This window comes from Otolemur garnettii, unplaced genomic scaffold (assembly GCF_000181295.1).
Source record: "Otolemur garnettii isolate 467f Iridium unplaced genomic scaffold, OtoGar3 scaffold00001, whole genome shotgun sequence".
NCBI classification, from domain to species: domain Eukaryota; kingdom Metazoa; phylum Chordata; class Mammalia; order Primates; family Galagidae; genus Otolemur; species Otolemur garnettii.
Window position 1 is genome coordinate 19420609 of NW_003852396.1, and position 26054 is coordinate 19446662.

General features: G+C 36.8%; 2 protein-coding genes across 2 annotated transcripts in view; one reads left to right on the top strand and one right to left on the bottom strand.

Moving 5' to 3' along the window:
• The window catches only part of CCDC90B (coiled-coil domain containing 90B), a 17873-nt gene extending 2153 nt beyond the window's left edge, over window positions 1–15720 (top strand). Inside the window, exons 2-9 of the mRNA XM_003780857.3 lie at window positions 2921–3040; window positions 4440–4543; window positions 7925–8026; window positions 9233–9274; window positions 9359–9430; window positions 9527–9580; window positions 11155–11269; window positions 15234–15720. Coding sequence (XP_003780905.1) covers window positions 2921–3040; window positions 4440–4543; window positions 7925–8026; window positions 9233–9274; window positions 9359–9430; window positions 9527–9580; window positions 11155–11269; window positions 15234–15289 — 665 coding nt within the window. The 3' untranslated portion in view covers window positions 15290–15720. The remainder of the gene's footprint in view (window positions 1–2920; window positions 3041–4439; window positions 4544–7924; window positions 8027–9232; window positions 9275–9358; window positions 9431–9526; window positions 9581–11154; window positions 11270–15233) is intronic.
• A 4909-nt stretch (window positions 15721–20629) lies between these two features.
• ANKRD42 (ankyrin repeat domain 42) overlaps window positions 20630–26054 on the bottom strand; it is a 54387-nt gene continuing 48962 nt past the window's right edge. Inside the window, exon 13 of the mRNA XM_023511944.1 lies at window positions 20630–20894. Within this exon, the coding sequence (XP_023367712.1) occupies window positions 20805–20894 (90 nt within the window). The 3' untranslated portion in view covers window positions 20630–20804. The remainder of the gene's footprint in view (window positions 20895–26054) is intronic.

Consider the following 26054-nt stretch of genomic DNA (forward strand, 5'->3'; position numbering starts at 1 on the left):
AAAAAAAAAAAGAATATATGCTATAATGCCCATTCTTTCATGATAGAAAAATAACCAACCATGTTACTAAAGTATTTCAGCTCTAAAGTTAGCAGTAAATTAATATAAAGCTTGTAGCTTAGATTTAATGAGACACCATTTTCCATGTTTTTCAAAAGTAAGATCTGGACTTTTTCAGTAAAAAGGAGCTTGGTACCAGGTAGGTTAGAGTTCTAATTCACAGTGTACTATTTAGTAGGTTTGTGAAGCCTTTAAATTCTGCATTTGTTTTTCACTGCCAGAAAATATAGGTATGAAAGAAACAAGTAACAATGAAAGGAAAGATTTGGGGGTTTGTATAGATATCTAAGTTCTAGGAACTTGTAAATTATTAAGGACCTATTATTCCTTGAGCAGAAAACACTGATTCTGATCACTTCATCTCTACCTATTAATATGCCTACAAAGATTTAAGCTTGCAATATGTTTAAGTGTTTGTGAGGCAAACTGCTCCCAACAGAATGGCGATCATGACATTCTATTATAAATATCCAGTGGCTTTTCCAGTTCTTTATTGCCTCCTAAGAGAAGTGCAAAGTAAGTCCTACTGCCAAGGATAGTATCAGCACCTACCTCATAGGATTGGGGGTGGGGTGGGGGACTAAGCAAAACGTTACATAAATATTTGGGCACATATAAGGAATAAATGTTCCACATATCTTTCTGTATTCTCTTCAGCTCTCCTTAGCACACATACTAAATAGTACTAAATCTTAAAGGGAAGTTATCTCCTTAGGGATAACTTAGCATAGCTCTAGCATCATTTCCAAATAGGCATTCTTGATCTTTTATACTCAAGATCAAGGACAGGTGGCCCTCCTCTGTATTCCTTTATGGATATATCTCATATCACATCATTAAAAACCACAGCCTTATTCATCATTGTATACATAATAATGAACACAGTGCCTTTCACTCAGCAGATATCTATGGAACATCCAGAATTATATTAAGCAATTTGGGACCCAGTGGAGAGTAAGAAAAGATGTCTCTGTTCTCAAGGACTTTATAGTCCAGTGCAAGGGTTGGCACTTTTTTTCTGTAAACATCCAGACAGTATTATCTATAAGCTTTGTGGACCACACAGTTTATCACAGCTACTCACTTTGCCATTATAGCATGAAAGTAGCCATAAATGGATGAGCAGTGTTGCAATAAAATTAGTCTTATTTAATAACACTAGAAAAACAGGTAGCCTTTGGGCTACCCCTGTTGGCTGATCCCTGCTCTAGTAAGGAAGTTAAACAACAGTTACATAAATATGTAAATTGTGAGAGGTTTTGCAAAAGAATTTTACATGGCAGCAGTGTCAACCTTTTTGGACGTTTTTTTCAGATTGGGAGGGAGCGGTGAGGATGGTTTTAGAATGATTTGAGTAGATTGCATCTCTACCTCAGATCATCAGGCATTAGATTCTCCTAAAAAGCATGCGACTTAGAACCCTGTGTGCGCATTTCATGAGGTTCACACTCCTATGAGAGCCTAATGCTGCTGCTTATCTGACAAGAGATGGAAGTCCAGGCAGTGATGCACACACTAGGGAGCAGCTGTAAACACAGATGAAACTTAACCTCCCCCACCTACTCTCACCTCTGCTATGTGGCCAGGGACCACAGTTGTGTGGAACTATGCAAGACAATACCGAGAGAGAGAGACCTGACCTACAGGAGTCTGGGAAGGTTTTACAGAAGAGACATTCAGACTGAGCTCTGAAGGATATGAGCAGGCAGGCCTGGTGCAGTGGTTCACACCTGGAATCCTAACACTCTGGGAGGCTGAGGCAGACAGATTGCTTGAGCTCATGAGTGTGAGTCTAGCCTGAGCTCTACTAAAAAGAGAAAAGAAGCCAGGCATGGTGGGTGCCTGTAGTCCCAGCTACTCAGGAGCCACAGAGTTAGAGGTTGCTGTGAGCTATGATACCACGTCATTCTGCCCAGGGCAAGTAAGTGAGGCCACAGAGTCAGAAAACAAAAGAAATTATATACGGGCAATATTCTCCCCTAAAGCAAATACTTCATAATAAAATTCATCAGCAGTATATAGAAAAGTACTGTAGTGTCTCTGGAGTAAAAAATGGGAATTTACTGAAATTAGGACTAAAAAGTTGTTTCAAAAATGAGAAATTTTTCCTAGGGCTCTTATGTTGACACCAGTAAATAATCCAGGTTTTAAAATCAAATGGACTTGGACAGCGCCTGTGACTCAAAGGAGTAGGGTACTGGCCCCATATGCCGAGGTGGCGGGTTCCAACCCAGCCCTGGCCAAAAACTGTAAAAAGAAAAAAAAAATCATTGCACTGTAAAATACTGCGATTCAACTATGTGCCAAAGTACTATTCTAGGTACTGAAGATACAGTATGAAAAACACAGTCAAGGTATCCCAGAGTTTATATTTTGGTTCAGAGAGAGAAATAGCAAATAATACAATTCCAGATTAAAGCTGAAAACTATGTAGGAAATAAACTGTGGATATGTGAGTGAGTGGAAGTGTAGGAACCTACTTTAGATAGGAATATAAGTACACAGTTTTTGTAGTAACTCTCTGAAAGACTTCCACAAAGAACTGAGGAAAGTTGGGCAGTTTCTGCTCTTGGGCGATGATATCCAAAGCATTTGATGAACATTTTGCTATAATTTTAGACTGAATAAAACATTTCTGAATATTGAAAGAAGGTAAGGAAATAGTCATTGAAAGTTTGCCATGTGCCAGATAAAGGAAGAAGAGAAGCTCAAAAGAGTCAGCTACCTTTGTGTGATTATAAAAACTAATGAGAAGAGCTGAAACCATTATAAATAGATGGGGAAAATGTTACAGAAGCTAAAGTGTGATACCTCTGCCAGTTACTATAAGGAAAAAGAAAGCCTTGTCTTCTCTTTTCAGATTTCTTCACCACCATAAACAAGGAAGGATATGATAGGAGGCGAGTGGACATAACTCCTTTAGAGCAAAGGAAATTAACTTTTGATACCCATGCATTGGTGCAAGACTTGGAAACTCATGGTAAGAGACATGAACACCTCTGGAAAGAAGTGCTAGCACTTACATAATAAGACCGCTTGGTCAAGACAGCATCACTATGATAATGAAATATTTTACCATCATCAAAAATAGTGTTGCCTGAAAAATACTTACTGATAGGAGAAATGCTCAAGATACGTTCATTGAAAATAGAATTATATAAAATTTTAAGCACAGAAATGATCCTAGGCTGTTTCTAAAGTCTATGTGGAAGTACAAATATGCAATAATAATAGAAAAAAATACAAAAAATCACCTGATATCAAAACAGTGACTTAAATCATGTGTTGGTATAAGAATAGAGAAATTTATTAATAAAATGGTATTTGGAGACATACATAAAATGAATTTAGCATGTATTAAAGGTAATACAAATTAGAGAAAGGAAGGATTACTTAATGAGATAAAATAACCAGCCATTGGGAAAAGAAATATTAAATCTTTGCTGAAAACTAAATTTCACATAGATGAAAAGCTAAATGTAAAAGGACAATAATTTTATAGAAAAAAATGTTCAAAAGCTTTAAACAAGCAACACACAGAAAGCTAAATATAAATAACAAAAAAAATTTTTAAAGGTGCTTAACCTCACTACCAAAGAAATATAAATTTAAGTACAGTTTTAAATAGCAGTATAATACCATTTTTTAATGCCAATTATACACTGCCCCAGTTGGTGGGACACAATGACTCAGACCTGTTACCCTAGCACTTTCAGAGGCCATGACTGGAGGAATGCTTGAGGCCAGGAGTTCAAGACCAGCCTGGGCAACATAGCAAGACCCTGTCTCTGGGCGGCACCTGTGGCTCAGTGGGTAGGGCGTCAGCCTTGGCCAAACTGCAACAAAAAAAATAGCCAGTGGAGCAGGCACCTGTAGTCCCAGCCATTCGGGAGCCTGAGGCAAGAAAATCGGCTAAGCCCAAGAGCTGGAGGTTGCTGTGAGCTGTGACATGACAGCACTCTACTGAGGGCAACAAAATAAGACCCTGTCTCTATAAGAAATTATTTTTAAATTTAAAAAAATTAGCCAGGTTTGGTAGCACATGCCTGTAGTCCCAGCTACTTGGGAGGCTGAGGATGGAGGATCACTTGAACCCAGAAGGTGGAGACTGCAGTGAATTATGATTGGACCACTGCACTGTAGCCGAGGCAACAGAGCAAGACCTTGTCTTTTAAGAAAATTTAAAATAAAAACAGACTGGTAAGATCCAGTGTTAACAATACATGTGAGGAAAGAGAGTGGGAATTAAAACTGTAGAGTGCTTTAATCTGTCAAATAATTTTTTAAAAAGAATATAAAGATCTGAGTTCTGTGGAAAGTTCTATTCTGGTAAGAGTGTGCACTTTTCTGAAAATACAAATACCTATTTGCTCCTACAGGATTTGACAAAACACAAGCAGAAACAATTGTATCAGCATTAACCACTTTATCAAATGTCACCCTGGATACTATCTATAAGGAGATGGTCACTCAAGCTCAACAGGTAATGTTTTCATCACTTCTGACAGTTTCATTAGATAATCTTTTCCATAACTACATCCCTGTATACCCACTGGCCTTCCTGATACACCTGTGTCTTCCTTGTTCTCTCTAAAGGGACTACAAAAAAAAAAGGAAAGAAAAGCTATTGGTAAAGTCAGTATCTAGACAGGCTAAAGAGTTAGAATAAGTGTAACAAAATTATAGTAATTCAGAACAGAATTTTGCCAAATCTTTTATTAGTGAAACAACTTTTCCCCCTAGAAAGCCCACCACAGTAGAAGAGCTAACCTGTCTATACAAATAATAAGTGTATTTTACTGCTGGCATATGTATGTTTTGGCTAATTTTCACAGACTCAGAAAGCTGGAAGAGACTTACATGCCAGGGAACAACTTCATAAATTGCTTGGCTAAGATGATTTAATTTGACGGGAATAAAAATCCTTAAAGTCAGATCATGCGATTTACTAGAAACTTAAGATATAGGAAGCACATTGCTGAGTACTTTGCATATACTATTTAATCTCTAATAACTTTGAAAAGTAGGCAGAATTCTATTTTGCCATGGAAGACAAGCTGAGAGACGAGTCACTGGCAAGTTTTCATCATAGTGATATGGACAAAAAGCAGTAATTTTATATAAAGAATAAAATAAGCTAAATAAATTTAACTGGAATAATTCTTCATTTTTGTCAGCTATGAATAATTCACTGTGTTCAAGAATCTGTTTTTTTCTGGTTATATTTTTTTAAATTTTAATTGTTGAAATCTAGTCTTCCTCAGATAAATATTTTAGCAGCACAGAGAGAAAAACTAGGATTCTTACATAAAATTATAATCTCTCACATAAAATTTTATTACATTAACATTCATGGATAATGAAAAGCTTTTAAAAATTCTTACTATAATGTCCAAATAGACACTTAGAATTCAAACATTCAATCCCTACTTTTAACTTACCTTTAATGCACCATTTTAGCTAGTTTATTTGGGATTATAGCAGACTACTCAATCCACTAAAGAAAAAGCCAAGCATTTAATTAATTCCCCCAAGGCTCTGAGCTATCCTAAAAGAGCTACTGACATTTTTAACAAAGTAATTTAAATTTGTATATGTTTACCTATAATATAAGCAGTGAATTAAAACACGATTTGAGGAATCTTCATGATGCTAGGACCACTTAATCCTATATGCAAACTATGGGATTGGGCATAGGAATATTACTGTTAAACTTTTGACTTCTTTATTACTGTTGTGTGGAACAGTCCTTTTCCACCCTCGAGCTTATACCTATTACTGACCTAGGATAGAGTAAGGCTCAAAGATGTCAGAATGATGGAGCGAAGGCTCAGTGCCATCAGGCATACAAGCTCCATGCTTTTATCTAGACCACTTCAGAAAGGTCTATACTAAGTCAAGCTTCCTCAATCCAAGAATTCACATATATTATGAATTCATTTATAATCCAAATTTTCTGGTAGTTCCACAGTAGTTATAATAAGCACACTTAATTGCATTGACTCATTAACACAATTACCTCTCCATTTAAATTTTTGAGGATAGATACCTGTGCAGTTTCATAAACCTTTTGAATCTGTATTTAAAGCAGCAGTTCTCAACCTGTGGGTTGAGACCCACAGGAACTGTATTAAAGGGCTGCAGCATTAGGAAGGTGGAGAACCACTGATTTAAAGGAAGAATGAGGTTTTTTTTAAAAAAAAAAAAAGCAGCAGCTATTAGGGCCACAGTGCAATCTCTTATTCCAAGGTTCATACTCCACAAGAAATCTGAAATTATACATTTCCACTCTTCTCTATGTAGTCCTAGTAATAAAAATACATTATATTTAATATCATAAAACTCCTGTATAATTATATTTCGGGGGGAATAGAACTGATAACCCCTATATGCCACATCTATATGACTACAGAACTAATTCTCACAAAGTAAAACCTCCACAGTTGACCACCTCCCTACATTGACCTCAGGTTGACCTAATTTTAACAGACCAGAGATGCACCACATGTATTATTGGTACAATAGGCCTAGTGCCTTATGTTGACCACCTCCGAATATTAACCAATTTGTTATAGTCCTCTGTGTGGTTAACTTAACAGAGGTTCTACTGTATTTCAAGCAGAATTGGATATAAAAATAAACTCCCTACCCAATATTATTATGAGGGTGAAGGAAGGCAAAAGAATCAGGCATATCCATTGTACACAGCTAAAAACTTTTTTATGTTAGAGTAAGATTGATATTTTAAGTCAAAACTTCCTCCATATCAAAACATTACCCTGCTTTAGCCATCAGTAGCTAACAGTGAGTGCTGTGTACCCTAGTACTATTTTAAGTATTCTACCTACATTATCTCATTCAATCCTCAAAATAGCTATAAAGATATAATATAGGTACTATTATTATTTCCATTTTATCAATGAAGAGACCAAAGACATTAAATAACCTTATGTAGTCTTATGATAAATGGCAAAATTTGAATTCAAACCCAGATAGCTTGACTCCAGCCATCTGAAAGTTGTTGCGGGAGATGTTTGTATACCAGACCCTTTGAATATTGAGTCCTTTCGGGCTACAATTGTTACAGCCTCCCCTTTCTAAAAGTCATGTTAGTTTTTAAACAGTCTTAATAACCCAAGTTAACCCAGGCCACAAAATTATAACTTTAAAAATGGGAGTTCCAGGTAGTAATCCAGTTCTTATTTGGGCTTTTTTGTTTTATCCTTACCAAAGTTTTACCCTCATCTGTTCTTTCTTTTGATAAAGAAGGAAAAACGATGAGTTAGCAAGCTACCTAAATTTTAAGAAGCGTAGTAGTACAGGTTGAGTATCCCTTATTCAAACTCCTTGGGACCAGAAGTATTTTGGATTTAGCAGCTGAGGATCCAAATCCAGAATCTGAAATGCTCCAGGGAACATTTCCTTTGTGTGTCATCTCGGTACTCAGAAAGCTCAGATTGTTGAACATTTCAGATTTTTGGATTAGGGATATTCAATCTATAACAGTTATATTTTCTTAAAGCATTTCTACAAAAATGTCCCTCTCTGAGCAAAGTTTATAAATCTATCAAGAGCCCACCTTTTTTCTCCACAAATTCTTTGTAGCACCAGATACAGAGAACATAGCCAACAATTTGAATAAAACTAATTACACTGACAAAGGACAATTATTTTATCCATGTAGGCATTTATTTTGTGTCACCATGGAAATTTCCAATAGTAGAAAATCTCTCAAATTCAAAGCAATAAAAGGTGCTAAAAAAGATCTATCAAAAAAATAAAAATAAAAACAAGACATTATTTGTTGAGGAACTCTTAGGGGCCAAAAGTAAGCATTTCATTAGGAATTCTTTTTGTTTTCTAGGAAATAACAGTACAACAACTCATGGCTCATTTGGACTCCATCAGGAAAGACATGGTCATCCTAGAGAAAAGTGAATTTGCAAATCTTAGAGCAGAGAATGAGGTAATACAGATTTTAATTTATTACTGATAAAATAACATCTCTAGGCTTGGAGCCTGTTTCTCAGTGGTTAGGGTGCTGGCCACATACACCAAGGCAAGCGGGTTTGAACCTAACCTGGGCCTGCTAAACAACAATGACAACTGCAACAACAACAACAAAAAATAGCAGGGCTTTGTGGCAGGCACCTGTAGTCCCAGCTACTTGGGAGGCTGAGGCAAGAGAATCGCTTAAGCCCAAGAGTTAGAGGTTACTGTGAGCTGTGACGCCACAGCACTCTACCGAAGGCAACATAGTAAGATTCTGTCTCTAAATAAATAAATAAATAACATCTCTACAGTAAGGTGTGAAAGAAAGAGAAAAAATACTTAGAACTAAAGAACTGATCTCGTAAGTATTTTACTTGATAAATAAGTTAATAAAACCAACTAACAATTTTATGTGGTTATTAAACAATTAAGAGGTTTTTATTTTTATTTTATTTATTTATTGAGGCAAGTCTCACTTTGTCACCCTGGATAGAGTGCTATGGTATCATCATAGCTCACAGAAATCCCAAACTCTTGGGTTCAGTCCTAAGTAGCTGGGACTACAGGCCTGCATGCCACAATGCCCGGCTAGTTTCTCTGTTTTTAGTAGAGATGGGGTCTCGATCTTATTCAGGTTGGTCTCAAACTCCTGAGCTCAGACAGTAATCCATCTGCCTTCTCCTCCCAAAGTGACAGGTGTGATCCACTCTGCCCTGCCAATTAACAAGTTTTTAGTTTTTAACCATACCTAATCTTTTTATATATACATCAAAATTCTTACACACTGGAAAATATGAGTTATATTTTATACATATAAACATCATATCAAAGGGAAAATCTTTGAGTTCTATATTGATTATATAAAATTTTTAGTATAGCACATAGTATAATGTTCTCAGAACTGAAAGTAATGTGGCATTTTTCATTTGAGTTGATCCTGTACTAATTGTCATTATCACTTAATAGAAAAATGTTTCTGTAGTTAAATCAGAATTTTAAGTTATTAAATTTTTTTAAACTGAGAAAATCATTTTTTTTCAGTTTTTTTCTTTATCGAATTTTGTATTATAAGTCCATTGAGTGTCCGAATTTTGCTAATGCAGGGTTTCAGATTTTTAAAATAAATCATGATATGGACTTTCATTTAGTGCTAATTACATGTGATCTTTCTTATACCTAGAAAATGAAAATTGAATTAGACCAAGTTAAACAACAACTAATAGTAAGTGAAATTTTTTCCTACTTATTAATTTCAGAATATTCATTACAAGATCATTTTTAAAAAATATCTTCATTTTCTTTAAAGCATGAAACCAGTAGAATCAGAGCAGATAATAAACTGGACATCAACCTAGAAAGGAGCAGAGTAACAGATATGGTAATATGCTTTTAAATATACTTTCTTGGCTACTTATTCCTTTTTAGTGTTCTTTTTTTCTTCTTTTTAAACTTTTTGCTGCTTCATATCCTGTAGTTTACAGATCAAGAAAAACAACTTATGGAAGCAACCACAGAATTTACAAAAAAGGTAAAGTAGAATGTAAAAATTTCTCTTTTGTATACTTCTTGTGCCTTGTATAACCGTTTTTATATGTATCAGTTCGTAAGTTTGGACTTTTAAAAAGCTAAATCTATAGAATATATGGTTTCCTGATAGCTCTTGCAGTTAGCCAGCATTTTGTGGAGGCAGTCACCAGGTAGATGGTCATACACGAGCCATGACCTCAGAGTAATAATCAAAATTTCCACATAGTGTACTTTTTTAAAACTATTTTTATATAGAAAATAACTACCTTTTAAAAGCAACAATTCACTCCTGGTATTTCCTAATTAGTATTTAAGTAAGTGCCTAGGCTCAGGTAAGTATCTTAAAAAAATTTTTTTTTAATCTTAATGTTTTTTGTTTATGTGCCAGATGCTGTTTTGTATGCTGTACTTGTATCTTTTAACTCATTTAATCTCCATATCACCCTCTGTGAGGCAGGCTATTCATCCTGTTTTACCAATTTGGAAAATAAAAAGAGGTTAAAGTCACCAGTTCATAAGTGGTAGAGCTTGGGAAAGAACCCAGATTCTAAACCCCATATGAGAACTACTGCTTACCCTCTCAATAAATCCTGAAGTGTAATCATTACTCAGTCTCTATGGTTTGATTAAAACTATTTTTGACTCAGCCTAGTCCTTTTCTTAAAAGTTCAAAGCTGGCTTGGCGCCTATGGCTCAAATGGCCGGGGCGCCAGCCACATACACCTGAGCTGGCAGGTTCAAATCCAGCCTGGGCCTGCCAAACAACAATGGCAGCTGCAACCAAAAAATAGCGAGGTGTTGTAGCAGGCACCTGTAATCCCAGCTACTTGGGAGGTGGAGGCAGGAGACTTGCTTGAGCCCAGGAGTTGGAGGTTGCTGTGAGCTGTGACGCCACAGCACTCTACCCAGGGCGACAGCTTGAGGCTCTGTCTCAAGAAAAAAAAAAACGTTCAAAGCCAACACTCATGCTCATAATTTAATAGAAGGAACTGTCAGTCACATTTGTCCTTTAAAGGTTACTAATCTCTTCTTGACCACAAAAAGGAAATAAAGAAATCAACCAACTCTCACAACTAATTTCTGAGCTCTAAGTCCCTTCTTATCTCCCCTCTTAACCTTTCCTTGGCCTCTATACACCTAAGTGCCAGTTCGCAGTACAAGCCTTATTGATTTCTTTTTTTATTTACAGAATATATTTAAAGTTTTAACTATAATATGCTAAGGACTTTACACATATAAAGTGATAGTTCTGTGACTAAAATTTTTGTTTCTCAGTTTATCATCTTGTATATTTAGATTCCAACTATTTTATTAGGAGGTTAGGATTAGAATATGCCCAATATGGGATAATACTAAGAAATGATCTTCAAATGTAAAAGCAGAAGAAAGGTGATTTGCAGTTTAAAGTGTTCATTTAATGTTTTTTTAATACCACTATGCTTTTACTGTTTCCCCAACTGAGACTTTTCTAATGCACGATTAGCCCATAAGTGAGGGTTTCTAATGTAAATGTTTTTGTTCATTTAATATATGAGGAAAACATTTAGTTCTCTTATTTATTCTTATTTACTACAGGATACTCAAACCAAAAGTGTTATTTCAGAGACCAGTAATAAAATTGACACTGAAATTGCTTTCTTAAAAACACTGATGGAGTCTAACAAACTTGAGACAATTCGTTACCTTGCAGGTAAGACTTTGCCAGAAAAAGGAATTGCTGTCATTTAATTTCCAGACTTTTTAGTTCCTTTTACTTTTTTCCTTTTATAAACAAACTGACCTGTTAATTCCTATCTCCCAAGGTAACCATGTAGGCACAGAGAAAAACCAGAAAGAGCTATAATAAAGCTGCTTTATTGCTTGTTCCCCTGTAGTGGTTTAAGAAGGTTCCAAATCTCAGGTATAAATTTAATAGGCAACTCTGTAACTTATTAATAGGTAAAAAGCATATAGATACCAAAGAAACATATAAACAAGTACAAAATGACATACATAAGGTAAAAACTAGGTATTCTACAGTGAAAAGAATGAAAATTTGCTTTTTATTCCTCATATCCTTTCATAAGGATTTTAGTGGGGTTAGAGAAAAAGGTCAGTTCAGTATATACAGGCCATTAAAACCACAGAAAGCTTGGTGGGGGAGTGTATCAATCAACTGACTCAGCACAGATTCTACCCAAATATTAGATTACCAAATACTGGGCTCTTCAAGTACCATCTGACCTGACCCAACTACAGGGCCCCACTTAGGAAGAATGCCCTAGTCAAGTATTTGTCTTTTTTCTTTCTTTTTATAAAAAGTAATATTTTCATTACAAATTATATCATTAAAAAGCAATAAAAGTGAAAGCCTTCAAATCTGCCCCCCATGAGGATTTACTATTAGTAGTAAATATTTCTAAGTTTTTCTTCTGCATATAAATACTATATATACTTTATAAAAATAATTAGATTATATATTACAGTCTGCTCCACAACTTTTAAAAATTTAACTAAAGATCTTTCCACATGAGTATATACACATAAATATCTTTTTGTTAGAGGGCATAGTATTTCCTTTTATAAAAATGCCACAACTTATTTATCCAGCCTTCTGTTAACAGGCATTCCACTTCTTATTTTTCATTATTAAGATACTGACTGAACAGTTTTTTGCACACACACATTTTTGTGCCCTTGTGCTAGTATTTCTATATAACAAATTGGCTATGCACGTTTAAAATTAGGGATCAAAAAGATAATGCACATTTTAAAATTTTTTATTTTAACAAATTGATGTCCACAATAAAGTTGCTAATTAATCAGTGGTTATCTTGGCAATCACCACTGATATAGGGGTGAAGATGGAGCCCCTTCCCTCTACTGATAAATACATATCCCTTTTCTTTCTGCAACCTGAATGGCTCAATTTTTATCTCTTAAAAACCTTGGGCTTCTGTTTAAGATTGATTTGAAGAAAGGATTCTAAGGCTAAACCAACTTTTGAAAACCCTTACTCTGGCAAAGTCTCTGGAACGGGAGCCCTTCAGTTCATTTATAGTGCTCAGGAAATTCTGAAACAGCCTAGTTTGAGGTGTTCATTCTCAGTTTCAAAATCAATCCCAGAGCAACACAGGAAAGGCTTCAAATTCCACTCAGCTTTCTTTAGAGTATTTACCTAAAGAATCAATATCTTAGTTATAAACAAAATCCTTTTTAAAGATGGAGATAATCTCCAGAAAGCTTTCGTTCAGTATTGGAAATATGCAAGGCAGAATCTAAAAGATTTGGTAGCATTGGCAAAAGAAATCAAGTTAGTGATTGTCTAGGAAAAGACCTTTCCTAAGTCGTGATCCTTTTCTTTTTCCTGAGAACTTGCAACCAAAAGTACTGATGTATTTCTTCTTATCCGTCTCAAAATAGTGTTACTGCTGCTTTACTGGTAAGCCTTTCAGGAAGCCTGAATCCCACACTCTAAATAGGTGGGAAGTTAATGTCATGAGTGGATCTATTGGATTCTAGAACACTTGAGAAATTGCCAGTAAGACAGTAATAACCCCATTTATCTGAGATTCACATATTTATTCATGAACACGAGGGAAATGTGGGAAAGAAAACCCTTACTCAGCTGTCAAAGCCCCAGCATTAAAGATCTTACATTTCGGGTGGCACCTGTAGCTCAAGCCTCTAAAACAAGAACCACATACACCAAAGCTGGCAGGTTCGAATCCGGCCCCAGCCTGCCAAACAGTGACAACTACAACCAAAAAACAGCTGAGCATTGTGGTGGGCACCTGTAGTCCCAGCTACTCAGGAGACTGAGGCAAGAGAATTGTTTGCTTGAGCCCAAGAGTTTGAGGTTACTGTGAGCTGTGACGCTATGGCACTCTACCCAGGGCAATAGGTTGAGGCTCTTTCTCAAAAAAAAAAAATAAAATCTTACATTTCCCTTAGAGAAGAAATCCTTATCAAATCATAAATGTTAACCAGTTTATTTGATTTCCCCACATGTATCAGTCAGTACTCTTTTCATATTAAGTATCACATATCAACTTGAACTAGCTTAGGCATAAAAGGTGACTATTGGCTTACTGTTGAACTATGGAAAGAGCAGAGGTATAGCTTAACCATGAGGATAACTGGAATCAGACTTGGTGTTGTCTCTGAATGTCTGCCTCATTTTCTCTTATCAGCTTCCTCCATGGGATAGAAACATTGCCATAGTTTCACTAAGAGAAGGAGATTATCCCCTTTCTTTTGTTCCAATTTAAAAAATCCCATAAAAGGAGTCTAGAATGTCCATCTTGGGTCAGACGCTACCTTTTAGCCCAGAACAATTTTGGCAAGGAGGCAAGAACTGAGTTAATGTAGTTTATGTAATCTATATAGTTAATGTGGCAGATTCTGTTCTGGGCAGATAAATAATAAAAGCTGACGTTTACCAGAGTGCTTAAAGTACACATACTTATCAATTATTTTACTATATGTAGAATGCCTCCTGGACAGAAGATAAAAGCAATTTAGGATGACTCCATAGTTAACATAACAATGAGAAATAAAAGCTGAAATAATAAGAAACAAGAAACTTAAATGCAGTTACAGTTATGCTGTACATTCTAATAAAGGAAGGAAATTAATTCCCTCCTCACAATAAGTAATTGTTCATTTGGTTATCTAAAACTTATCAGCTCTTGAGGTACCAGAGGATATACCAGTAACTACATGGAATATCCCCTGAGCACCCTGTGGCTCAAAAAAAGATAAGTCCTTCAGTCAGGTGTCAGGCTATAAATAATGGTAACAAAATGTTTAAAAATAAAACAGCCTTCAGAGGTGTACCTGTGGAGTCAAGTGTATTTATCTTAAATCCTGGCTCTACCACTAGCTAGCTTGCTGCCTAATCTGTAAAATAGGAATAATACCACTAATCTCTTAGGGTTTTAATTATGGTTGAATAAGGTAGTATATATAATTGCCCAGACACTAGCACACTACCTAACGCGTAGGTTGCAGTGAAGGGGGGAGAAGTTTAAGAGTTTTTATGAAAAAGCATAGAAAAGAGCAAAGGATTCGAACAACTATAGTCAGAAGCACCTTTAAAAGCGCAAGTCCTGGCTCGGCACCTGTAGCTCAATGGCTAGGGCTCCAGCCACATACACTGGAGCTGGCGAGTTCAAACCTGGCCTAGGCCTGCCAAACAACAATGACAACTACAATCAAAAAACAGCTGGGCATTGTAGGTGCCTGTAGTCCCAGCTACTTGGGAGGCTGAGGCAAGAGAATCACTTAAGCCCAAAAGTTTGAGGTTGCTGTGAGCTGTGATGCCACTCTACCCAAGGCAACACAGCTTGAGACTGTCTCAAAAATAATAATAATAATAATAATGCTAATGTTATTAAATAGTTATAGATTGTAACTGACTTGTACATTTTTTTAAAGTATTATCATCCTTATTCTGTTTTAAAATACAGTAGTTTTTAAGAATTGGCATTAATCTTGCCCTTAAGAGTATCTTTATCCTTAGTTTCATTTTCTAGGTAATAAAAAACAGGGTTGAAAATCAGTTGGATTTCTTCGCTCTTTGATTTTTATTTAATGAAGATAACATTATTCTCTTTATCTCTGCAAAATGATCACAAATATGTGACCTTTAACGTAGCTGCTTCTTTTCACAGCCTCAGTATTTGCTTGCCTGGCAATAGCATTGGGAGTTTACAGAATCTGGAAGTAGTGTTAATGCTCCTACTGCTGCTGCTGTTGACTTCATAGAACACTAAACCAGCATAGATTTATTTTGAACATTGTCAGTTGCAGCAGAAACTTACAAGATTATTCAAAGTATTATGGACTAAAGAGAAGCGTTTAAGAATGCAAAGAGATATTTTGTCTTTATTTGTATGTGTGTCTTTATTTTATTATTATTGAAAAGCTACCACACAAAACCTGATTTCTTTGAAGGGCATTTTGTCCTTATCTTTTTGATGGTTCATAGAAACTGAACCAGTTTTCTTGTGCTTGTTTGAACAACTGTATAAATTGTTAAGATTTTGTTGGAATCTGCTGAAAATTTTGAAAACCTACTCCCTAGCCTAAATACTAATTATTGAACTTTCCTGATAACTCCTGCATCATTACATTTTTATATAAAATAAAAGATTATTATAACAAAGTTTTTGGATTTTAAGTGACTAACCACACAACTGGAGATTGATTTGTTTTTGTAATGAACAACAATAAATTTTAAAAATAATGTGTACTCTAGTATAAGTATATAAAATTTAGTGTGAAATCTATAATTTTCCTAAATATTAAGCTCTAGTTATTATACCCTTTTTAATTTCTTTTTTTTTAGCAAACATCTTTTTTTTTATTTTTATTACATCATAGCTGTGCACATTAATGTAATCATGGGGTACAATGTGCTGGTTGTATAATACAATTTGAAATATTTTCATCAAACTAGTTAACATAGCCTTCATGGCATTTTCTTAAAATTTTTGATACACAAAACCCAATTTATCCCTGCTTCTTAACTGAACACCAGTTGAAGTTAACCCATCTTAAATGTATTACATACAACAAAGCTTTTCTTAATTATTCATTTAAACACAGCAGACATTCATACATAGTACCTACTTTCAGGAAACCCATAGAGAAATTCAGATTTTTGTTATGTTTTCGTATTAGGTCTACTGTTTTTTCTTACTTATCTATTAGTAGATCTTATGTAGTTACAAAATATCATTTTCATCTCAGTTCTTTAGTTTATCCAGATTGAGAAAACAAAGCCAGAAAGTGGTAAATATTTCAAAAGATTTCCAAATGCCCTGGCAATAGCTTTGTAAGTTTGATAATTGGTAAATTACCTTGTCATTTGTTTAGCTATAAACAGTAAGTCTATAGTATAAAGTAGTCAAGATACAGGTCTCTATGTTCCAGTAAGACTCAGAGGCTTTCTAACTAAATTTTCTTCAAGGATCTGTTGCATTGTTTTCTTTCTTTCTTTCTTTTTTTAGCTGAGTTGTTTTCAAAACAAAAACTCTTATTTTAACATTGTTTTGCTGCATTGTTTTGTTTTTACCTCCAAATCCTCTTGCCTAAGAGAGTTTTTTTAGCATACTATAGATTTGTTGGGTTAATAAATAAGGCACCATATATGCTAAAACACACTGTAACAAACTACAGTGCATTTGTTCACTCACCCAGTATGACTGCCTGCTGTGTGACAAACAGCATGCCAGTCCTCGTGTGTACAAAGTGAGCATAGTGTCACTCTCATGGAAGTGACAATTTTAATGGAGAAGAGAGACATTAAACTAATATCATTGGTTTGGTAACAATTTAAAATATGCTACTAAGAGGGACTGCTGCTTTCCTCCACGTGAAGGAAGCTCTGGTAGCATAACATTGTCATTATCACTCTCCATCCCTTCATCTACTCTGCTCTAAGAGAAGTAGAGTGACTTAGTCATTGTAAATCTGGAAGGTAAGTAAGGCCCAAATAGCCCAACTACTTCCTCCCCACTCCCTCACTCCTGCTTGTGACCAGCCTATCTGCAGAAAATGTTGATTCTGTCTGCTCTGCTCTGATGGGATCAAGCCCTGCCACTGCAAAGTGAGACCTTCCCCAGGATAGCAATGCTTGAGGTGGAATAAATCTATCCAATCCTAGAAGCTCAGCAGACTGAGGATGGCAATTCCTGCCAGTTACCCTGTACTGGTTAAAGAGGGGAGGTGCCCTTGGTTCCAGGAACTTCATGCCCCTTTCCAGAAATCTTACGAATACTCTGCTTAACATAAAACTAAACAGAAATAAAATTAAGACCCTAGAAACTCACAAAGGGCTATTCTATTTTACTCTAAGAGATAATTGCTGTTCTGCCTTCTGTTTGTAACTTCAATAAACTTGATTTTGCTTTACTCTGTCAGGTCACTCTTGAATTTTTTCATGCCTCAAATTAAGAACCCACTTAGCCTTCAGGGCACACCCCAGTTTAGAGGTCAGCTTTCCTATACCATTAAGACTAGGCAAGAGTCAATAAAAACACTGCACTTATTTGTAAAACAATTCAAGGCTTTTGTGATGCCCATTTTGTCAAATTTTAGATGTGTACCATTTTAAGTTAATTTTTAAAGCATATTTTTTAATATAAAGAAAAAGTGTGAAAGGCTCTGTCACTGTCATTGAAACTAATGACTATCATTTAAAGAAAAATAGCAACCATTTACTATATGACAGAAAATAAACCAGGTAATAGGTATCAACTAGCTTGTTTTTCACACTCTCCTAAGTGTGAGGTATTATCCTGATTTTACAGCTGAACAAATAAGCTTAGTGAAGCCAAGGTCACCCAGCAAGTAAGTCAAATGGACTCAAGTCTTTAAATCTCATGCTGTCACTCAATATACTAGTAATCTCCAACTTGAGTACTCAAGAGATGCATCTCCTGAGTCTTAGGAACAAAAATACCTTAAGTCTCTTTTTAAAATCATTTTCAGGCCTGTTTTTGTGTTTTATTAATGTAACAACCCTATTCTGGTATTTCCTTCCTCACTGAGAAAGAAACTAGAGAAAACTGGAGCAAGTATAACACTGTTTCCAAGGTTGGGATTAAGTTTTTCGCTTTATCAATTTAAAAGGAAAAGTAAGGCTGTGTGTACTCCCAGAAGATGAAGGAAACATTATTTAGAATTCCAGTAGCAGTTAAGAGAATACAGGCTCTTAACTTTTCCTGCCAAGTTTAGAATCCTGGGTCTGTATTTGTCATCCTAGACACAAGTACTTAATCTCCACCTATAAAATATACTTAGTTTGTAATGGCTGTTGTGAGAATTAAGAGATAGTAAAGGACTTGGCACAGATCACACATGAAGTACCCAATAAATGTTCACTATTATTACTAATAGTTTGAAAGCCTATTGTAAACCACAGAGAAACTAACAATACTGAATATAAGTGTTATCAAAAGGACAAATAAGCCATTTTTTAACCCTAGCTTATAGACCTCAGGTGAACTGGTCTCGGCAGTCAAATGCAGTCTTGTCAGGCCAAACTAGTCCTGATGATATTGGATCAAATGGACTTTAGCATCTGTGTAAGGTGCATCAAGGGTCCAGATGGGCATTCCGGTGGATGGTGAGGCGGCAGCTGCCAATGAAGCCCAAAGCTAGTGATCAGATCTTCAAGGAGGAGACAGAAGCTAGATAACTGCCCCCAAAACAGTCACAAATAACTGCTATCTCTTGGAGGGAAGAAAGGAAGAGATGGTGGGGGTAGGGGAAAAGAGAAAATTCAAGTCACAACTGAACTAAAATGCCGTAATTCTTTTTTGGTCTTTTTTAATCGTTACGGTCTAAGGGAAGAAAAGGAATTATAAAGCTGTGTGTTCCTTACCCTGTCCAATCTGCCTGTTCTCTACATTCCTTTCTTTTAAAGCTCAGAAGACAGAAATGGTTGAATTCTGAAGCAGATTATTTTAATAAGTATCCTTAGCAAGTACACCTTTTTTTTGTTTTTAAGATAGTCTAATTTTGTCACCCTTGGTAGAGTGCCATGGTGTCATAGCTCACAGCAATCTCAAACTCCTGGGCTTAAGCAAACCTCTTGCCTCAGTCTCCTGAATAGCTGGGACTATAGGCGTCAGCCACAACACCCAGCTATTTTTTTTTTTTTTTTGAGACAGAGCCTCAAGCTGTCCCCCTGGGCAGAGTGCCGTGGCATTACAGCTCACAGCAACCTCCAGCTCCTGGGCTCAAGCGAGTCTCCTGCCTCCACCTCCCAAGTAGCTGGGACCACAGGCGCCCGCCACAACGCCCGGCTATTTTTTGGTTGCAGCCGTCATTGTTGTTTTGGCGGGTCCGGGCTGGGGATTCGAACCCGCCACCTTAGGTGTACGTGGCTGGCGCCTTAGCCGGTTGAGCTATAGGCGTCGAGCCACACCCAGCTATTTTTAAAGACAGTCTTGAACTCCTGAGCTCAAGCAATCCACCTATCTCAGCCTCCCAGAGTGCTAAGATTACAGGTGTGAGCCACCACATCTGGCCTAAGCACATGTTTCTTGCCTTTTACAAGAGCTCAGTTTTAGGGTTTGGTGGTGGGGGGAAGTGGGGAGTGAGACAGAGTCTCACTTTCATTCTGAATAGAGTGCTGTTGCATCATAGCTTACAACAACCTTGGACTCTTAGACTCAAGTGATCCTCTTGTCTCAGCCTCCTGTACAGCTGGTATTATAGCTGCCTGCTCAACGTCTGGCTAGTTATTCTATTTTTTGTAGAGACAGGGCCTCACTCTTCTCAGACTGGTCCCCCAGAGCTCAAGTAATCTACTCTCCTCAGCCTCCTAGAGTGTTAAGATTACAGGCATGAGCTACTGTGCCCAGAGAGTTTCACTTTTATGTAAAACTTTCCTCAGTGAGAAATTTGGTTGCTAATCATAAAGTTCTTTTCTAAAATTTAATGGTCTTAAGTTGCACTTTCTTCTAATTCTAGGTGCTTTTTAAAAATTAAGTCATTTGGCTTGGTGTCTGTGGCTCAAGCAGCTACAGCGCCAGCCACATACACCTGAGCTGGTGGGTTCAAATCCAGCCCAAGCCCACCAAACAACGACGGCTGCAACCAAAAAATAGCCAGGTGTTGTGGCAGGTGCCTGTAATCCCAGCTACTAGGGAAGCAGAGGCAGGAGAAACGCTTGAGCCCAGGAGTTGGAGGTTGCTGTGAGCTATGATGCCACAGCACCACAGCTACCCAGGGTGACAGCTTAAAAAAACAAAATTATGTCATTTGAAAAATTAAAATATATCTCTGTGTATATATATATATTCCACATTAATAGTGAATGGTACTTTCCAGAAATTGAAAGAAACATATGCCAGTGTATATGACTGGCGCCCTAGCTGCTGAGCTACAAGCGCCAAGCCCCAGGGTAGATTTTTTTAATATCTAAAACTAGATTTCTTTTGATACTAGACTGTACCATCTAATACAGTTTATGTAAATACTTGCAAAATTAATTGCTCACAAATTTCTTGACTTGCCTATGTTGAGATATAAAAAGTATATTAGAAGTAGGTGTACAACTGAGTCTGTATAATTTTAAAAATTTCTCTGCCATATTACGTAGTTTTGCCTTTAGAATTGGAATAGCAGACCATCCAGGGTAATCCTGGGAAGAGTTTACATACACTTACATTTATATCGATATTTAAAATGAAAGAGAAAAATCAGTTTATTTAAAATTATTTCAGTAATTAGTACCTTCTCACAAACATTCCCCTAGAAGACATCTTTTTTTTCACTCTCCTCTTCTCTTTGCTTGACTCACAAGAAGAACTCTCTTCCTATAAAGAAGGGAAAAGAGGGTTAAATACAATTTTAATACTAGCACACATTTCTGCTTTCTATAATGTCCTTTCAAAAGAAAAAAATTAACCATGCTAATATTTTCAACTCTGATAAAATTTCTTTTAAGATTTTATGTAGGCTCGGCACCTGTGGCTCAAGTGGCTAAGGCGCCAGCCACATACACCTAAGGTGGCGGGTTCGAATCCCCAGCCTGGGCCCGCCAAACAACAATGATGGCTGCAACCAAAAAATGGCCAGGCGTTGTGGCGGGCGCCTGTAGTCCCAGCTACTTGGGAGGCTGAGGCAGGAGACTCGCTTGAGCCCAGGAGTTGGAGGTTGCTGTGAGCTGTGATGCCATGGCACTCTACCCAGGGGGATAGCTTGAGGCTCCGTCTCAAAAAACAAAAAAAAAAAAAAAAAAAAAGATTTTATGTAAATAAATTTCCTAATCTGACATAGGAGTGTATCACATTGTGCTGAATCATAAGATTGGGAGGTACCTTAAACCATCAGTCCTATGTCTATTAATATCCTCAAAACAGGAACATTTCACAACATGTTGCTAACTGAAATACAGAAAGTATAAGTATGTTATCTTTGGGATTCTTTGTTAATTCCCATAGTGCTAAGAGTCACATTTCCCGGCTCCTCCAGTCCCTTTTTCATGTTGAAACAACATCTCTACTCCTCTGGTCTCATTTTCCACTTTGCCCTATCCTCCACTATTTCTGAATATTTCTTATCCATCTTGGTATTCTCAGGACCTAGCACAGAAGAATCAATAAACGCCATAGAAAGGAACAAGGGAAGGCTAGGAACACATGGATGGCCCCTAGATATTAATCATATTTGAGTAATTCTTCTAGTCAAAAATGCTCTCGACTTAGGACAGATCTGAATGCAGAGGCTCCAAGAATAGCACAAAACATCTGTCTGTGGGGAGCCCGTGGCTGGAGTTAGTTCCCCCGAGTGTTCCTGCCCAGCCCTTGCTAATGAGCCCCGCTAATTCAACATGGAAGCAAGCTGCCATCATGCAACACTACCTGGAAAAACAGAACCACACATCTCTTCTCTCTCGGCTACAAACCTGAAAATCAAATACAGAAACTGCTAGCCCTCACCTACAGTGGCCAGGCTTATGTGGGTAAAGAACAATATAGATGGTCTCTAGACTGAAGAGTAGTAACAACAAACCTCCAGAAGTATATTTCTCCCCTTAACTCAGAAAAAGAGACCTATTTATTGATATACTAAATAAGTGAATCATGGTGCTTGGGCACCAAAAGAATTCTAAATGTAAATTCAATCTTTCACTAGAACAAAGTTAGACAAAAATATCTGTATATGTCTTAAATGCACATATTTGAATAAAACTAGAATTTTTTAGTCTGGGAGAATTTACGGGCTTGTTGAAGAGATTGATAATTCTGCACATTAAAATGTTCACAGTTTATGAATTATTATGATTTTAAATTTCCATGCAATCTCTAGACTTCATATGAAACTAAAAAAAGAAAACTCCATGGGTGCTGTGGCTCACACCTGTAACCCCAGAACTGTGGGAGGCTGAGGCAGGAGGATTGCTTAAGGCTCTCAACACCAGTTTGGGCAACATGACTTTATCTCTACAGAACCTTAAAAATTAGCTGGGTGCAATGACATGCACTTGTATACAGTCCCAGCTACTCAAAAGGCTAAGGCTGGAGTATCACTTGAGCCCAGGAGTTTAAGGCTACAGCAAACTCAGCCCAAAACTTGCACTCCTCCTCTGGCTCATGTGACAAAGCAAGACCCTATCTCAAAAATAAAAACAAAGAGAAAACTTCTTGCTTAGCAGGACAGATTCTTCTTAGCAATGTCAAAACAAAAATTAAAATCAAATAAATAATAAGAAAGGAGACGATCACCAAAGAAAAAGAGAAAGAAAAATCATACACAAACTCCTACAATTTCTCCAGACTAAGAGGTAAACCTGCATAAGTCCACTTAAGCCCTCAAATTGCTCCAAGGACTGTTGTAGGCCCACAGGCTAGGATTTGAGAGGTCAGAGTGAAGCCTAGCAGAGCCATATCAAGGTCCAATCCAGTTCCAAACACTTGTAGGTAGAAGGTAAGTTTAAGTTAAACATAGATGTAATCATAGAATAGTATCAGTTCCAGGTCGGCCATCCTTGATTAGCAAATATGGCCCATTGCTTTAGACCAATGATCCTGAATAATACTGGCCCTGGAGACAGAAGTGATGAATTCAGTGCTATGTAAATCTTGGTTAACAGATATCTCTGCCAAAGCTATTATGGTACCCATCTACTGTCAATTTTATATTTAAATTTCCATAATTAAATTAACTATTAAGGAACTATGGAAAGTTTTTAAAGATGAATTTTTTCTTTTCTTTTTTTTTTTTTGAGACAGAGCTTCAGGCTATCTCCCTGGGTACAGTGCTGTGGTATCACAGCTCACAGCAACCTCCAACTCCTGGGCTCAAGCGAGTCTCCTGCCTCGGCCTCCCAAGTAGCTGGTACTATATACGCCTGCCACAACACCCGGCTATTTTTTGGTTGCAGCCATCATTGTTGTTTTGGCGGGCCCAGGCTGGATTTGAACCTACCACCTTAGGTTTATGTGGCTGGCGCCATAGCCACTTGAGCCACAGGTGCTGAGCCAAGATGAATTTTTTCAAATAAATCTTACAAGCACAGTGAGAAAAAGAGGATAGTGGGTTATAAAAGTATGGACTTGGGTGGGAGGCGGGAGTGTATTTGGTGGGACCTCACTTATTGTACCCAATGTAATGGTACATTTCAAAACTATTAAGAATTATAGTATAAATGTCTTACCACAACAAAAAAATAAAAATAAAAGCATGGACTTAAGGCTAGTTAGGTTGAAATCATGGCTACTCATGTGACAAGCTGTCTGAACCACATAAGTGATCACACAAGACACGGATTGAGTACACAAGTACACGCTGCAAGAGGTGAAGCTAACCATAGGTGCAGGATAACACTGAGCACTTCTCGCAGAGTCCTTTTATTGAGAAGAAACATAACAGGCAGAAAGATTACTAAGCAAAGACATGCAGGGGCTGCGTGCTCAGGGAAATGATCTCATAGGTGCAAAACAGAGTATGTACTCAATTAAATGATCTTCAAGGGTGGCAAGGAAATGTTTTAACACAATAACTAAGTAAATGACACAAAGTCTATGTTAACCAGTTTGATGAAAATATGTCAAATTGTATGTGAAAATACTACACTGTACCCCATGTTTGCATTAATGTATACAGCTATCATTTAATAAAAAAAATTAAATACTAAATACAATTTTCTTCACTAATCTTTTTTTTTAATTTTTTTATTAGATCATATTTGTGCACATTAATTCTATCATGGGATACAATGTGTTGTTTCCATATACAATTTGAAATACTTTCATGCAACTGGCCAACATAGCTATCATGTCATTCTCAAAATTGTTGTGTTAAGACATTTATATTCGGCATTTAGAAAGATTCACACGTACCCTTATAGGAAAATTCTTCACTAATCTTTTAAGGAACTGTCATAAAATGCTTAATGTTTAACAGTAGCCTTACTACTACAGGATGGAACTTTGCTCCAAGGTTACTGAGTTACTTGGTGGGTTGCCTTCCAAGTCACAGGAGATTTCCAGGCTTGCCAGGAGAATGTCTTGTTCTCAGTAATTCCTCAGATGAGTTATGATATTGGTGACTGTTGTAGTAAGTATGATGTTTAATCCTCTATAACAAGCTGTATAACTTTATATGATACTTCATTTCTTCATTTATAAAATGAAGATAACATGGGCTACAAGTACTTAGTGCATGATGATCAAGATATAATTATTAAGGTAAATTAGGTGATCTCATGAAACTTAAGTTTACAGTACTGTGGATAAAGTTAAGCAATTGTCAAGCTTTAATACAAAAGACAAGAAGCCCTCAGAGTAGTACAAAGAGCTTGGTGGAAGGAGAGATCACATACAAGGTGGCAAATAACTTTATGGCCACCCTGTATAATCAAGAAGATTGGAAAAAGGGTGACAAATGAGATGGGTCCAAGGTATATGGACAAAATGAACAAAGCCTTGTTGGTGGGAAAGTGTGGAGTAACTTCAGAAAACACAAGCTATGAACAGGCCATGCCTATAATCCCAGCACTTTAAGAGGCTGAGGCAAGGAGGATTGCTTGAGCCCTGGAGTTGGAGAATGCACTTAGCTCTCAGCCACTAGAGTGGGCAAGAGAGTGAGACCCCGGGCAGGAGAGTGAGATCTTGTCTTAGGAAAAAGAAGAAAGAAAACAGACTACGTGTGGAATAGACACACACACACAAAAAAGCTAGTGTGGTAGATTAGGGCCAAATCTCAAACTGAGGAATTAATATTTAATTCAAGGAAAGAAGATTTTTCAGTCTAAAGAGTGACAAAACAATGAAGCTGTCTGCATGCAATGAGCCAAATGGATTTGAACAGGGATGGACTAGATACTAAACTTCCATCATAGCAGTTTAGACAGAAAGACAGAGAAACCTAGCCTGGAGAAGCATGAGACTATGTTCTCATCTATGGGATGGGCCCACTTTTTGTATGAGCTAAAGGAGAAAAGGTTAATCGTGACTAAGAGTCTGAGACTGGGTACTTGAGAAAATGATGATGCCTTTAATTTAAATGCAGAGATGGTGGGGAGAATCTAGTCTTGATGTTGAGTTTGGTTGTAGACTGTTTTTTAATTGGGAACTACCAGGAATTTCAGGTAGAAATGTACAGCGGACAGTGAGAAATACAGGTAAGGAGCCCTAGTGGGACATAGTCCTAAATTATGGATTTAACCATCATTTACACAGAAGTATTAGAGAAATATGATCTGGAGGTAGAGATTCTGAGTTTGTTCCTGTTTCACACTAGCTGTGTGCTCTAACAAGACACTCAACATTTCTGAGCTTCAGCTTCCTCTTCTGTAATAAAGGGATCAAAAAGTATTAGTTCTATTTCCTCATAGTGTTGATGTAGACTAAGATGAGATGATATCTGAGAAAGTACTATAAAAATTGTTTTGTTACAAAAAACTAATAAAGTGTGTTATAAATGTCATGCTATCCTAAAATATTATTTTAATTAAGTTAATTTTTTTTTTT